The 15328-nt window shown below is 40.9% G+C and overlaps 1 protein-coding gene across 1 annotated transcript; it reads right to left on the minus strand.

Moving 5' to 3' along the window:
- Nucleotides 1–1965: 1965 nt before the first annotated feature.
- On the minus strand, nt 1966–15282 carry dlk2 (delta-like 2 homolog (Drosophila)). Its single transcript, XM_068734419.1, has 9 exons — nt 15183–15282; nt 13921–14364; nt 13503–13561; nt 13298–13354; nt 5901–6009; nt 5026–5083; nt 4175–4305; nt 3945–4089; nt 1966–3483 (listed from the first exon to the last, which is right to left on the minus strand). The coding sequence occupies exons 1-9, from the start codon at nt 15280–15282 to the stop codon at nt 2730–2732; spliced, it is 1857 nt and encodes a 618-aa protein (XP_068590520.1). The 3' UTR covers nt 1966–2729.
- Nucleotides 15283–15328: the final 46 nt, after the last annotated feature.

Raw genomic sequence — 15328 nt, forward strand, 5'->3', positions numbered from 1 at the left:
CTAACACGTAGCATGAAGATACTAACACGTAGCATGAAGATACTAACAGGTAATATGAAGATACTAACACGTAATATGAAGATACTAACAGGTAGTATGAAGATACTAACACGTAGTATGAAGATACTAACAGGTAATATGAAGATACTAACACGTAATATGAAGATACTAACACGTAGTATGAAGATACTAACACGTAATATGAAGATACTAACACTTAATATGAAGATACTAACACTTAATATGAAGATACTAACACGTAATATGAAGATACTAACACGTAATATGAAGATACTAACATGTAGTATGAAGATACTAACACGTAATATGAAGATACTAACACGTAGTATGAAAATACTAACACGTAATATGAAGATGCTAACACGTAGTATGAAGATACTAACACGTAGTATGAAGATACTAACACGTAGTATGAAGATACTAACACGTAATATGAAGATACTAACATGTAGTATGAAGATACTAACACTTAATATGAAAATACTAACATGTAGTATGAAGATACTAACATGTAGTATGAAGATACTAACATGTAGTATGAAGATACTAACACGTAGTATGAAGATACTAACATGTAGTATGAAGATACTAACACGTAATATGAAGATAACATGTAGTATGAAGATACTAACATGTAGTATGAAGATACTAACACGTAGTATGAAGATACTAACATGTAGTATGAAGATACTAACACGTAATATGAAGATAACATGTAGTATGAAGATACTAACACTTAATATGAAGATACTAACATGTAGTATGAAGATACTAACACGTAGTATGAAGATACTAACACGTAGTATGAAGATACTAACATGTAATATGAAGATACTAACACGTAGTATGAAGGTACTAACACGTAGTATGAAGATACTAACACGTAGTATGAAGATACTAACATGTAATATGAAGATACTAACACGTAGTATGAAGGTACTAACACGTAGTATGAAGATACTAACACGTAGTATGAAGATACTAACACGTAGTATGAAGATAACGTGGTATGAAGATAACATGTAGTATGAAGATACTAACACGTAGTATGAAGATACTAACACGTAGTATGAAGATAACATGTAGTATGAAGATACTAACACTTAATATGAAGATACTAACACATAGTGTGAAGATAACATGTGGTATGAAGATACTAACATGTAGTATGAAGATAACATGTGGTATGAAGATAACATGTAGTATGAAGATACTAACATGTAGTATGAAGATAACATGTGGTATGAAGATAACATGTAGTATGAAGATAACATGTAGTATGAAGATACTAACACGTAGTATGAAGATAACATGTGGTATGAAGATAACATGTAGTATGAAGATACTAACATGTAGTATGAAGATAACATGTAGTATGAAGATACTAACACGTAATATGAAGATACTAACACGTAGTATGAAGATACTAACACTTAATATGAAGATACTAACACATAGTGTGAAGATAACATGTAGTATGAAGATACTAACACGTAGTATGAAGATAACATGTGGTATGAAGATAACATGTAGTATGAAGATACTAACACTTAATATGAAGATACTAACACATAGTGTGAAGATAACATGTGGTATGAAGATACTAACACGTAGTATGAAGATAACATGTGGTATGAAGATAACATGTAGTATGAAGATACTAACACGTAGTATGAAGATAACATGTAGTATGAAGATAACATGTAGTATGAAGATAACATGTAGTATGAAGATACTAACACGTAGTATGAAGATAACATGTAGTATGAAGATAACGTGTAGTATGAAGATACTAACACGTAATATGAAGATACTAACATGTAGTATGAAGATACTAACACGTAATATGAAGATACTAACATCACTTAAAGGTGAAGCTCATTTTAATAACTTTATATAATCTGTAATAATACATCATGATTTATGTGTTTATTAATAATCTGAATCTGGTAAGTAAAGTAAAACTATAAAATAAATGAAGAGCAGTAAAAAGCACAATATTTACTCTGAGATGTAGTACAGTACAAAGTACAATATTTACCCCTTAGATGTAGTGATGCTAAGCTAACTAGCAGCTCACTGATCAACATGTCGTCTCCGGTTTGTTTCATCTGAACAAAAGCTGAAGAGTAAAAACATTTTGTGGAGTGTTATATGTACCGCAGTATTTATACATGCTCAGCTGTACAGTTACTTAAACAATATCATTTAAAATGTTTAAAATACAGTTAAAGTTAAAACAATTCATTTAACATCTAGAATGTTCTGTACATTTCATCATGTGTTTATCTGATGTCCCGATGTTTGTTACTGTCACTTTAAAGATGAAGGTCTTTTATCAATATCCTCGAGTGATGTCACTTGAGTCAGTGTCTTGCAGACAAAAAAAGTGAGAGAAGTAAATGTGAAGTTGTGAAGGAGTGAGACCTCGGCAACCGCTGCTCATCTCTGCATCAGGACACAATAGCCACAGCCTGTCGGAGCGAGAGGTGCATTGTGGGTAATGTCGGCAACGGGTTTTAACCAGGAAGAAGAACGTTTCTCTGATTCTTTTAGTTCCAGGAGTCACATGATGAATACAAACATGTTTATGATGTCACGGCTCATTTGCATATTAACACCAGGTGTACACTGAGGGTCCTGTGACCAGCAGTCTCTCTCTCTCTCTCTCTCTCTCTCTTGGCTCTGGGCTCGGATGCCCGCTCTGTCTACATGACCTCCGTGTTCAGCTTCTTCTTCTCTGGTTCGGCTACGTTCAGGAAGCTGATGCGACACTCCGACTCATCCTGTGGCGCTCGTCGGCCGCTCTGCTGTGATGATGATGACGATGTCAGCGGCCAGCAAGGGGCGTGGCCTTGGGCCCTGAAGTGACCGTGCAGCACAAAGACGGCGGTCAGCGCGACCGCGCCCAGCGTCAGGCCCGCCAGCACCAGCAGGACAATGAGCTGGACCCCCGACAGGCCGGCGGCACGGCGCTCGCTCACCGTCACCTTGAACGGCCTTACTTGTCGACTGCCGTTCAAGGTGACGGCCCTCTCGTTCTGACCTCCGGTGGTCAGGCGAGGTACGGCCCCGCCTCCTCCCCCCTCCCACCCCAATGTTGTCCAGACGGGCTCGCGGCCCCTCGGCTCCGTCTCGCAGGTGGCCCCGGTGTAACCGGGCCGGCAGACGCAGTGGAAGCCTCCGGCGCGGTCCAGGCAGCGGCCGCCATTGAGGCACGGCCGGCTGGCGCAGTCGTCCAGGTTGACGGTGCAGAAGCGGCCGGTGAAGCCGGCGGGGCAGAGGCACGAGAAGCGGGTGACGCCGTCCAGGCAGGTGGCGCCGTTGGCACACGGTCTCATCAGGCAGTCGTCCACATCGGTCTCACAGCGCCGACCTGTGAAGCCGGCCAGGCAGCGACACGCCAGGTCCACCGCGAAGCCGTCGCCATCCTCACAGAGGCCGCCATTTTTACATGGAGACCTGGAGACAAAACACACAAAGAAGAAGAAGAAGAAGAGACAAGCGTGAACACCTGGTGCTGAGTTCACAGAACCACATCCATCATCATCAGAGACATGAGGACATGGTAATGACGTAGTAGCTAGCTAGCAGCTAGCAGCTAGCAGCTACTAGATACTAGCTAGCTAGCTCCCCACTAGGTGCTAGCTAGCTAGCTATCGCTAAATAGTCGTTTCTTGGTTTATTCACTTATTGTATGTTAATAGTTGAACCTGTCCTGTGACAGTGACAGTAAATATAAATGTTGTTTGTAGTCGTCACTTCCTCTCAGATATTAAATCAGACTTTGTTCAGATGAACTAAATGTTTACTTAAAAACAGCTTTTTAGAGCTGAACAAATGTTTTCATGATGAGTGAAGGAGGACGAGGCTGAACAAACAGAAGGATCATCCAGGTGGTCTACAGGGAGACCCGCACAGACCTCCTCAGGTGACAGGGTCCGGTCTTCAGCTGACAGTCTCTGCCGTGGAAGCCGTGGGCACACAGACAGGTGTAGTCGGCGTTGTCCTCCATCACACAGGTCGCTCCGTTCTGACACGGCGGCTGCTCCGAGCACACCGACAGGTCTGAAACAAGGAAACAGGGACACGTCAGACCGGATCCCAACAGGGACCCCAAAAAACAAACCAGAAGAAGAGGGAGAATCCAGACCTTTGTCACAGAAGCGGCCCCCCCAGCCCGGCTCACAGCTGCACTGCCACGGCTGCTGACAGGAACCGTGAAGACAGCCGGGCATCGGCACGCACCGCTCGCACCGCTCACCGTCCCAACCGGGGTCACACCTGGAGAGACAGAGAGACAGAGACCTCATTCACCAGGTCACCATACGGGGTCCTCATCTGGGTCTCTATCCGGGTCTCTACCCGGATCTACCACCAGCTGGACCAGAAACCAACTAGAGGGAGGATCTGGATCAGATGTGGAGCCAGCGGCTAGTAGCTAGTAGCTAGTCTCTGAGTCCTTGGGTCTCTACTCAAAAGACCAGGACCAGAGCTGAGGGCTAGACCGTCAGGCTCTCTCTGAACCACAACAGTCCGCTACAGCAGTGCTGATGCCCAACAGAGGGGGGACTCCAGATCAGTTGAGATCATAGTCCTGGGCATCAACTAGACACCCAGAAACTAGACCTCCTTCAGTTAGGCCAGAAACTCACTGCTAACCAGACTTCATGTGTTAAAGCTGCATTCTCTCTAGTGTCCACCAGGGGGCGACTCCTCTGGTTGTATAGAAGTCTAGTCTAAAATGACTCTACTTCTCTCTTGATTTATTCCCTCAGTAAACATTGTAAACATGAGTTTATGGTCTCAATCTCTAGTTTACAGTCTTTTTCAATACAGCATGATGTTCATTTAGTACATTATGGTCCATTTAGAGTCAAACAGACCATAAAGCAGGGGATGCTTTAGGGGCGGGGCTACACTGTGATTGACAGGTCTCTGGTCGACCCTAAAGCAGGGTATGTTTTGGGGGGGTATTGATCAGAGGAGGATCGATGGTCTCACCTGCAGACTCCGGACTCGTCACAACGGCTGTTGGTGATGTTACAGCTGCAGTCACTTCCTGCAGAGAAGAAAAACAAGAAGAAGAAGAAAATAAATCAGCTGGAAGCTTAGATTTAAACAGGAACAGCTTCCTGTTTCAAGAGTTTCACAATAAAAGCATCAGCTGAACTTCTATCAATATTTACTGATCAATAATCAAACTTATTAGTTCAACAGGATTCTGTGGGGGAGTTGTATTATTGAAGGAGAACATCAGTACAACATCTGATTCATCAGGTGAAAATAAACTAAATCTAAACTCAAGGGCCTCTTACTGGCTTTTTTTCAAATACATCTCACAACCTTCATCAGCTCAGTGGTGTCACATGACCGAGGGGTCGAACGTCATTGGTTACACGACGCAGACACGCGGATGAAGGAGATGTGGTTGAAAGCTCTGGAAGTAGCTCCTCAGTTGGTCTGGAGATGAGATTGTGTTTTTAAAATGACATGATTGGTTGTCATTCCTGTGGGTGTGGCCTGTGAGTGACTCTGTCAGGTGACCTCTGACGCGTCTGTCTGTCTGCTGGAGAGACAGCTGAACTCTACTCATCTTCATCAGAGTGAGGAGGAAGAGGACAGAAGGCACTTTCTGTCTGCAGGTGAGTCTCAGATTCCAGGTTTGATGGAGGATCAGACTGCAAGTTATCAGCAGGAATATTTAGACAAGCAGCTGTGATTCAAAGGGGGTCCTGACAGGAGACCAGAGCTCAGACCACCAACAGCTGAGAGGGGCTAAGTGTTATCTGAGAAGGGTTTAATCTGACAGCTGGAGAACAATAGGACACCGAGTGAGGATCTGCTCTAAAAGAACAATACTAAAGACTTGACCGTACCTTGACCTCTGCAGGGCGGGACGATGAGGACGATCAGGACACAGCAGCTCAGCAGGAAGCCTGAAGATCTCACTGAGGACATGTTGGAGACCCAGAGGACAAAGACCACCTGTGACAGAAGAGACAGACGCGTTGGTTCAGATTCAGATTCAGATTCAACTTTATTGTCATTGTACAGAGTACAGGTACTAGTACAACAAAAAGCAGTTTTAGCGTCTGACCAGAGGTGCAAAAAGAAGCAGTAAGGATAACAGACAGATAAATAACAGTATAGATAAATAACAGTATAGATAAATAACAGTATAGATAAATAACAGATAGATAAATAACAGTATAGATAAATAACATTGATAAATAACAGATAGATAAATAACAGTATAGATAAATAACAGTATAGATAAATAACAGATAGATTAATAACAGATAGATAAATAACAGTATAGATAAATAACAGGATAGATAAATAACATATTGATAAATAACAGGTAGATAAATAACAGATAGATAAATAACATATTGATAAATAACAGATAAATAAATAACAGATAGACAAATAACAGATAGATAAATAACATATTGATAAATAACAGATAGATAAATAACAGTATAGATAAATAACATTGATAAATAACAGATAGATAAATAACAGGATAGATAAATAACAGATAGATAAATAACAGATAGATAAATAACAGGATAGATAAATAACAGATAGATAAATAACAGATAGATAAATAACAGGATAGATAAATAACATATTGATAAATAACAGATAGATAAACAACAGATAGATAAATAACATATTGATAAATAACAGATAGATAAATAACAGATAGACAAATAACAGATAGATAAATAACATATTGATAAATAACAGATAGATAAATAACAGTATAGATAAATAACATTGATAAATAACAGATAGATAAATAACAGGATAGATAAATAACAGATAGATAAATAACAGATAGATAAATAACAGTATAGATAAATAACAGATAGATAAATAACAGTATAGATAAATAACATATTGATAAATAACAGCTAGATAAATAACAGATAGATAAATAACAGATAGATAAATAACAGTATAGATAAATAATAGATAGATAAATAACAGTATAGATAAATAACATATTGATAAATAACAGCTAGATAAATAACAGATAGATAAATAACAGATAGATAAATAACAGTATAGATAAATAACAGATAGATAAATAACAGATAGATAAATAACAGTATAGATAAATAACACATAGATAAATAACAGATACATAAATAACATATAGATAAATAACATAGATAAATAACAGTATAGATAAATAACAGTCTAGATAAATAACATATTGATAAATAACAGATAGATAAATAACAGATAGATAAATAACAGATAGATAAATAACAGATACATAAATAACAGATACATAAATAACAGTCTAGATAAATAACACATAGATAAATAACAGATAGATAAGTAACATATAGATAAATAACAGATAGATAAATAACAGATAGATAAATAACACATAGATAAATAACAGATAGATAAATAACAGATAGATAAATAACAGTATAGATAAATAACAGATAGATAAATAACAGTATAGATAAATAACAGGATAGATAAATAACAGATAGATAAATAACAGTCTAGATAAATAACATATTGATAAATAACATATAGATAAATAACAGATACATAAATAACATATAGATAAATAACAGATAGATAAATAACAGGATAGATAAATAACAGATAGATAAATAACACATAGATAAATAACAGTCTAGATAAATAACATATTGATAAATAACAGATAGATAAATAACAGTATAGATAAATAACAGATAGATAAATAACAGATAGATAAATAACAGGATAGATTTATAACAGATAGATAAATAACAGGATAGATAAATAACAGATAGATAAATAACAGATAGATAAATAACAGGATAGATTTATAACAGATAGATAAATAACAGGATAGAAAAATAACAGATAGATAAATAACAGGATTGATAAATAACAGATAGATAAATAACAGGATAGATAAATAACAGGATAGATTTATAACAGATAAATAAATAACAGATAGATAAATAACAGATAGATAAATAACAGGATTGATAAATAACAGATAGATAAATAACAGTATAGATAAATAACAGGATAGATTTATAACAGATAGATAAATAACAGATAGATAAATAACAGATAGATAAATAACAGGATTGATAAATAACAGATAGATAAATAACAGTATAGATAAATAACATATAGATAAATAACAGGATAGATAAATAACAGGATAGATTTATAACAGATAGATAAATAACAGTATAGATAAATAACAGATAGATAAATAACAGTATAGATAAATAACAGATAGATAAATAACAGATAGATAAATAACAGGATAGATAAATAACAGATAAATGCTGCTCGCCCTTCGCAGGCAGCGCTTAAGGTGGACGGTCTCGATGGCAGGGAGTGGCGTTCCGGTGATGCATTGGGCAGTTTTTACCATCCTCTGCAGTGCTTTCCGGTCTGAGACAGAGCAGTTGCCATCCCAAACTGTGATGCAGCTTGTAAGGATGCTCTCGATGGTGCAGTGGTAGAAGTTCACCAGGATCAGAGGAGACATGTGGATTTTCTTCAGTTTCCTCAGGAAGGAGGCTGACCTGGAGTCAGTTTGTCGGCGTCGGGTGAACTCACTGAGGCTCCTGAAAGGTGAGACGTCTCAAGCTGTCATCGTCCAGATCAAAGGCCTGAACCAGGTGTGAGACGCATAAATCAGACCTGCTGGTGCTCCAGATCAGCTGTTCACACATTATACCTCCTGGCATCACAGACCAGAAACTGATCTGAGGACATCAGACAAATCTGACTTCAGATCAGAGTGATCGGGTCTCATGGCCATTGGCATCATTTCAGTTTGTAAAGACCGTGTTGTTGTTTTTAACCGGCGGGCAGCAACTGAGCATCAAACCCGTGAGGACTGAGTATCAAACCCGTGAGGACTGAGCATCAAACCCATGAGTACTGAGCATCAACCTGTGAGTACTGAGCATCAACCCCATGAGGACTGAGTATCAAACCTGCGAGGACTGAGTATCAAACCCGTGAGGACTGAGCATCAAACCCATGAGTACTGAGCATCAACCTGTGAGTACTGAGCATCAACCCCATCAGGACTGAGTATCAAACCTGTGAGGACTGAGTATCAAACCCGTGAGGACTGAGCATCAAACCTGTGAGGACTGAGTATCAAACCCATGAGGACTGAGTATCAAACCTGTGAGGACTGAGTATCAAACCTGTGAGGACTGAGCATCAAACCCGTGAGTACTGAGCATCAAACCCATGAGGACTGAGCATCAAACCCGTGAGGACTGAGCATCAAACCCGTGAGGATTGAGCATCAAACCCGTGAGGACAGTACAGAGTACCTGAACAGGTAGAGAACAGAGTACTTGAACAGGTAGAGTACAGAGTACCTGAACAGGTAGAGAACAGAGTACCTGAACAGGTAGAGTACAGAGTACCTGAACAGGTAGAGAACAGAGTACCTGAACAGGTAGAGTACATAGTACCTGAACATTAACTAACTGCTTTGAGGTCAGTGAACGATGTGTCTCCATGACAACAGCTCGACTGGACCACCTGACTACCACCAGCCAATCACGCTCTCTTTAAACGGAGCTAGGCTAACAGTTTCCACCTGCTTTCAGTCTTTGTGCTAAGCTAACCTCACCACATGCTGGATTTGTCTCTGAGAACCAGAGGATGTGACCCACACCTGGTCCTGGACTTTAAATCATGTGATGCTCTTCCAGCTTCCTGTTCCTACCTGCTGCTTCCTCTTTCTCCTCTTCCTCCTCTTCTTCCTATTCAAGCTTCAGTCTGTTCAGCCTGTTGCTGTAGCGACAGACCTGAGGGCGCTCTGCCCACACACTCGACTGGCAGGCGGCAGGAAATAACGAGCAGGATCATTTTTCCAGAGATTACAGTTGAGAACACAAGACAGGAACTGACATGCCTGTGTGTGTGTGTGTGTGTGTGTGTGTGTGTGTGTGTGTGTGTGTGTGTGCTGTGGTATGTGTGTGCTGTGGTATGTGAGTGAGGAAGACACTCGGTCACACACATTTCTTTTCTTTCAGTCTGTTTGCTCGAGAAAGAAAAGAAATGAAGGGAGTGTGTGTGTTTGAGAATGGAAGGCAACAGGTGGCCAATTTAACACACACACACACACACACACACACACACTCACATACACACACACACACACACACACACACACACACACACACACACACTCACATATACACACACACACACACACACACACACACACACACACAGACACGTTCTGTATTCTCAGTAAAGCTGCAGAATAAAATTCTATTGGTGGATGTAAACTACTGTACTTTAGAGGTACATATTGTACTTTTTACTGTACTACATCTCAGAGGTACATACAGTACTTTATACTGTACTACATCTCAGGTTTATAGTTAGAGCTGGTTCAGGTTTATAGTTAGAGCTGGTTCAGGTTTATAGTTAGGGCTGGTTCAGGTTTATAGTTAGAGCTGGCTCAGGTTTATAGTTAGAGCTGGTTCAGGTTTATAGTTAGAGCTGGCTCAGGTTTATAGTTAGAGCTGGTTCAGGTTTATAGTTAGAGCTGGCTCAGGTTTATAGTTAGGACTGGCTCAGGTTTGCCTTGGACCAGCCCCTAGTTATGTTGTTGTAGACCCAGACTGCCGGAGGACTTCCTAGGATACACTGAGCTCCTCTCTATCTCCTTCTGTATGAATTCATATCCCGTTAATTCACATTACTGACTTTTCTTTATCATCAGAGTCTTTGTGATCTTTCTCCTCACAGGTTTACATGGATCCTTTACCATTACTGCTATTATTCTACTATATCCACTTCTGCTGTTATTACTAGTAGTCATAATGTTTCCATTATTATTATACTTACTACTCTCATTATATGAATAATTTCTGTCACATTGAGTGTGTTGTAACTCTGTTATGTTGTTCATTCTGTACACATGACATCACACTTCATCCTGATAGAGGATGATGATGATGATGACGATGATGATGATGATGATGATGATGATGATGATGATGATGATGATGACAGAGGATGTCGTACGTGTACAGATAGTAAAGAACTCTGAGGAGAATTTGTGATTTTGGGCCACAAAGAATATATTGAATTGAATTGAACTAAAAGTACTAACACCACACTGTAGAAATACTCTATTAAAGTAAAAGTACTAATATTACACTGTAAGAAATACTAATATTACACTGTAAAAATACTGTTACAATAAAAGTACTAATACCACACTGTAAAAATACTCTACAAAAAGTCCTTCAGGTGTCCAACATGTCAGTAAAGTCAGTAAATCTTAAAAATGTATCAGTTTATTGATTAAACCCTTAGAGGGTTCCTTTTAGTCCACAAACACTGTACCCTACATTTCCCATAATGCAATGGGATAGTGTCTTTGATAATGCCACACACGTCGAGCTAACCGTCTATCGGTCCAAACTTTTATAGGTATCGAACACGTGGTGTCTGTAAATGATGCTGCTGAACTCTCCGACTGATGCTAAGCTAACTTTAGCCATCCATCAGTAGTAACTGTCAAAGCTTCAACACCTCAGAAGACGACATGACAACAATCCCGTAGGATAGAATGACTACAAACACTTATTTCAGGTCAAACAAACAAACACAATAAATAAAATGATACAAATCTATGGAAACAAACAAATGACATCATCGTCGCTGTCGTCCCTTTAAACGGCTCAAAGTGATCCATCAGCTAATAAACTAAGAGAGAGATCCTGTTTCATATAAACTGATCAGAGTATGGATCGCTGAGTCACAGCCACAAACACACAAGTATGTGTGTGTGTTTGTGGCTGTGTGTGTGTGTGTGGGTGTGTGTGTGTGTCTGTGTGTGTGTGTTTGTCTGTGTGTTGTATTCTGGATAATCTGAAGCTGATCTAACGTTACATTCTCCTGAGTGTAAAGAGTGAGAACAATAAAGAAGTGTAGTTCTTACCTTTCTCTGACAGGTTCCTGCTGCTTTAATGTCACAAAGCTCTTTAATATTCAGAGTGTTCGCTCTCTGCTGCCCTTCAACACACACTCACACACACACACACACACACACACACACACACACACACACTCTGTTCCTCTGCTGCTTATTTTAAAGACTGTTTGAAGCTGCAGACGGACGACCAGGAGACCCGTCCTCCCTCTTCATTTAACACACTCCCTCTCTGCAGGGTCTGACCCCGACACACACACACACACACACACACACACACACACACACACACACACACACACACACACATACACACACACATTTACTAAAGTGTGTGTGCTGTTTGTCAGATAACTGTGATGTTAAATTAAATCTGACCACAGTGACAGAAACACTGAGGACACACTCTTAATAAGTGTTGATTAGACTTTCACACTTAAAGTAAAAGATGTGTGATGTTGTGAAGACAGCTGCATGTCTGAAACCAGAGAATCTATAAAAATAAAATGTTCCTCATTGTGAAATATTATACATCCTTTACACAAAAAATATTTAAGAGAAATATATCATGAACAAATTACTGTAGCACAGTGTTACAGTCTATGTTTGTATTTAAAACTGCAGGCTGAGGAGCCAAAGAAAAGAGGACAAGGAACCGTGAACAACATTACGTTACAGTCATTTAGCAGACGCTTTTATCCAAAGCGACTTACAATTCAGTATCTATCTACACCTTAGACGCAGCTACGGGAGCAATTTTGGGGTTAAGTGTCTTGCTCAAGGACACATTGACATGAGACTAGTAGAGCTGGAGCCGGGGATCGAATCGCCGACCCTCTGATTGAAAGGCGGCCCTGCTCTCCACTTACTACGGTCACCCAACAAGACCAAACACGGGACAGAAACAAGAGTAAAAACACTTAAGAGTAAAGAGTAAAAATACCCAGGGAACTAAAACAGGTCTGAGTCAAAATACCCAGGGAACTAAAACAGGTCTGAGTCAAAATACCCAGGGAACTAAAACAAGTCTGAGTCAAAATACCCAGGGAACTAAAACAAGTCTGAGTCAAAATACCCAGGGAACTAAAACAAGTCTGAGTCAAAATACCCAGGGAACTAAAACAAGTCTGAGTCAAAATACCCAGGGAACTAAAACAAGTCTGAGTCAAAATACCCTGGGAACTAAAACAAGTCTGAGTCACTAGAAAACTAGAACTAGAACCACCTACAGAACCCCTGTAACCTCCTTTATGACCATTATAAAAATACCAATTCAACTAAAATAAGTCTGAGTCAAAACAAGCTGTTGTTTACCCAGAATGCTCTGCTGTTTTTGGGACCGTCTTCCTCTATCTGATGATCGCCACAGATCTGTTCGGTGTGATATCAGCTTCCAGCAGGCCAAGTGTGTCGGCATCAGACGGTGTGTGTGTTTGTAAAAAAGCTTCTGTAGGTGAATCAGATCTGACTTCAGATCAGTAGACGCGACTCGTCCTGGCAGGCTGAGACTCGTCTTCACCTGAACAAGGTGCAGCTTTTTATTTGTCTTCAGGTGAGAGTGGAGAGACAGACGGCATGCTGGGGGACAACAGAAACACTTCAGAGATTCATAAGACATTCCTTTTGTAAGTACACTTCATTGAAAAACATGTAGACACTGTAAAGTACGAAGTAGGTTTAAGAGGAAGATCCCAGCACTGTTCATCAGAATCTCAAAGTGTTGTACCAAAATCCTGTGTTTTGATGACATGTTAAGAATACATCTCTCCAAAATGAATAGCATGTTTTCAACCACCAAAACAAAGACTACTACAACCACTAGAATGTCCTAAGGGCCCACAGAACCCCCTCAAGGACCTCCTATGGTCTCCTTGATGATTACTAGAACTACCTACAGAACTCCTCGAACCTCCTTGATCACCACTAAAACCACCTACAGTAACCATAAAACCTCCTTGATGACGTGTGGAACCATCTACAGAACCTGCGGTGGACTGTGGGGGTGTTGGGGGTCTGTGGGTGTCTGTGGTGATCTGTGGGGGTGTTGGGGTCTGTGGGTGTTTGTGTGTGTCTGTGGTAGTCTGTGGGTGTTTGTGGGTGTCTGTGGTAGTCTGTGAGTGTTTGTGGGTGTCTGTGGTGGTCTGTGGGGGTGTTGGGGTCTGTGGGGGTCTGTGGGTGTTTGTGCGTGTCTGTGGTGGTCTGTGGGGGTGTTGGGGTCTGTGGATGTCTGTGGGGGTCTGTGGGTCTGTGGAGGTCTGTGGGGGTGTTGGGGCTCTGTGGTGGTCTGTGGGGGTGTTGGGGTTTTGTGGGTGTCTGTGGGTCTGTGGGGGTCTGTAGGGGTCTGTGGGGGTCTGTGGTGGTCTGTGGGGGTCTGTTGTGGTCTGTGGGGGTCTGTGGGGGTGTTGAGGGGTTGATGAGGGTCTAACCTGCTGAATGAACCGGACCAGGAGCAGCTGGGAGATTCCTCTCTGCTCTAAACTGTCAAACCACCTGCCCCACAATGCCTCTGTGTTTATACAGGGAGAAGAATGGAGGGGGGAGGAGTGTGTGTGTGTGTGTGTGTGTGTGTGTGGGGGGGGGGGGGTCAAGGCTGCCCCCCCCCCTTCACCACAGCAGCTGAGGACCCCCCCCCCCCCCGCCCCCCCTTAACATTCAGAGGGAGTAAATGATTCAGGAGTCCCATATTTCCTTTTTTACTTCCTTTGTCCTTCCCTACCTCCTAACCTTTTTTCCTTGACAATCTGATTCCTACATTTTGTCCTCAACCATCTCCTTCTTTCCTTCCCTACCTCCTTCCTTCCTTTGCCACCAGACTCTCTGTTCGTCCCAAACAAGGATTCATGTTTCTGTTAATGTGACATTTTATAAACTTTACTTTATCCTTTACTGGACTGATGCCTCTGAGCTCTTTGATAATGAGCCAATAAACACAGTGATCACCATCCTGTTATTGTAACTGATCGAGGGAGGAGAGGAGAGGAGGAGGGAGGAGAGGAGGAGAAGGAGAGGAGCAGAGGAGATGAGGATGACAGAAGATACAGATCATGTTGAGATCAGATGACATCATTGATCAGTATTGATCAGCTCTGAGAAGTCAGACTGCTTCTTTTTCTCTCTGACTTTCCTTCACAGGTTTTGAAACCCGTCAGAGAGACACCAGCAGCTGCTGGGACTCAAACCAGTGACATGTTCTCCATACCTCCCATGACTCCCATTACTCCCATTACTCCCATTACTCCCATAGCTCCCATACCAGAGGACAGAGGGGGTATCTGCATTGTTGTGGAGCAGCTGGACATTGTCTTCGTCTCTCGCTCTGCAGGGAGACGATAATCTGCTCAACAG

The sequence above is a fragment of the Cebidichthys violaceus genome, unplaced genomic scaffold (genome assembly GCF_023349555.1).
Source record: "Cebidichthys violaceus isolate CVI_PGR_0920_01 unplaced genomic scaffold, fCebVio1.0.p SCAF_64, whole genome shotgun sequence".
NCBI lineage: Eukaryota > Metazoa > Chordata > Actinopteri > Perciformes > Stichaeidae > Cebidichthys > Cebidichthys violaceus.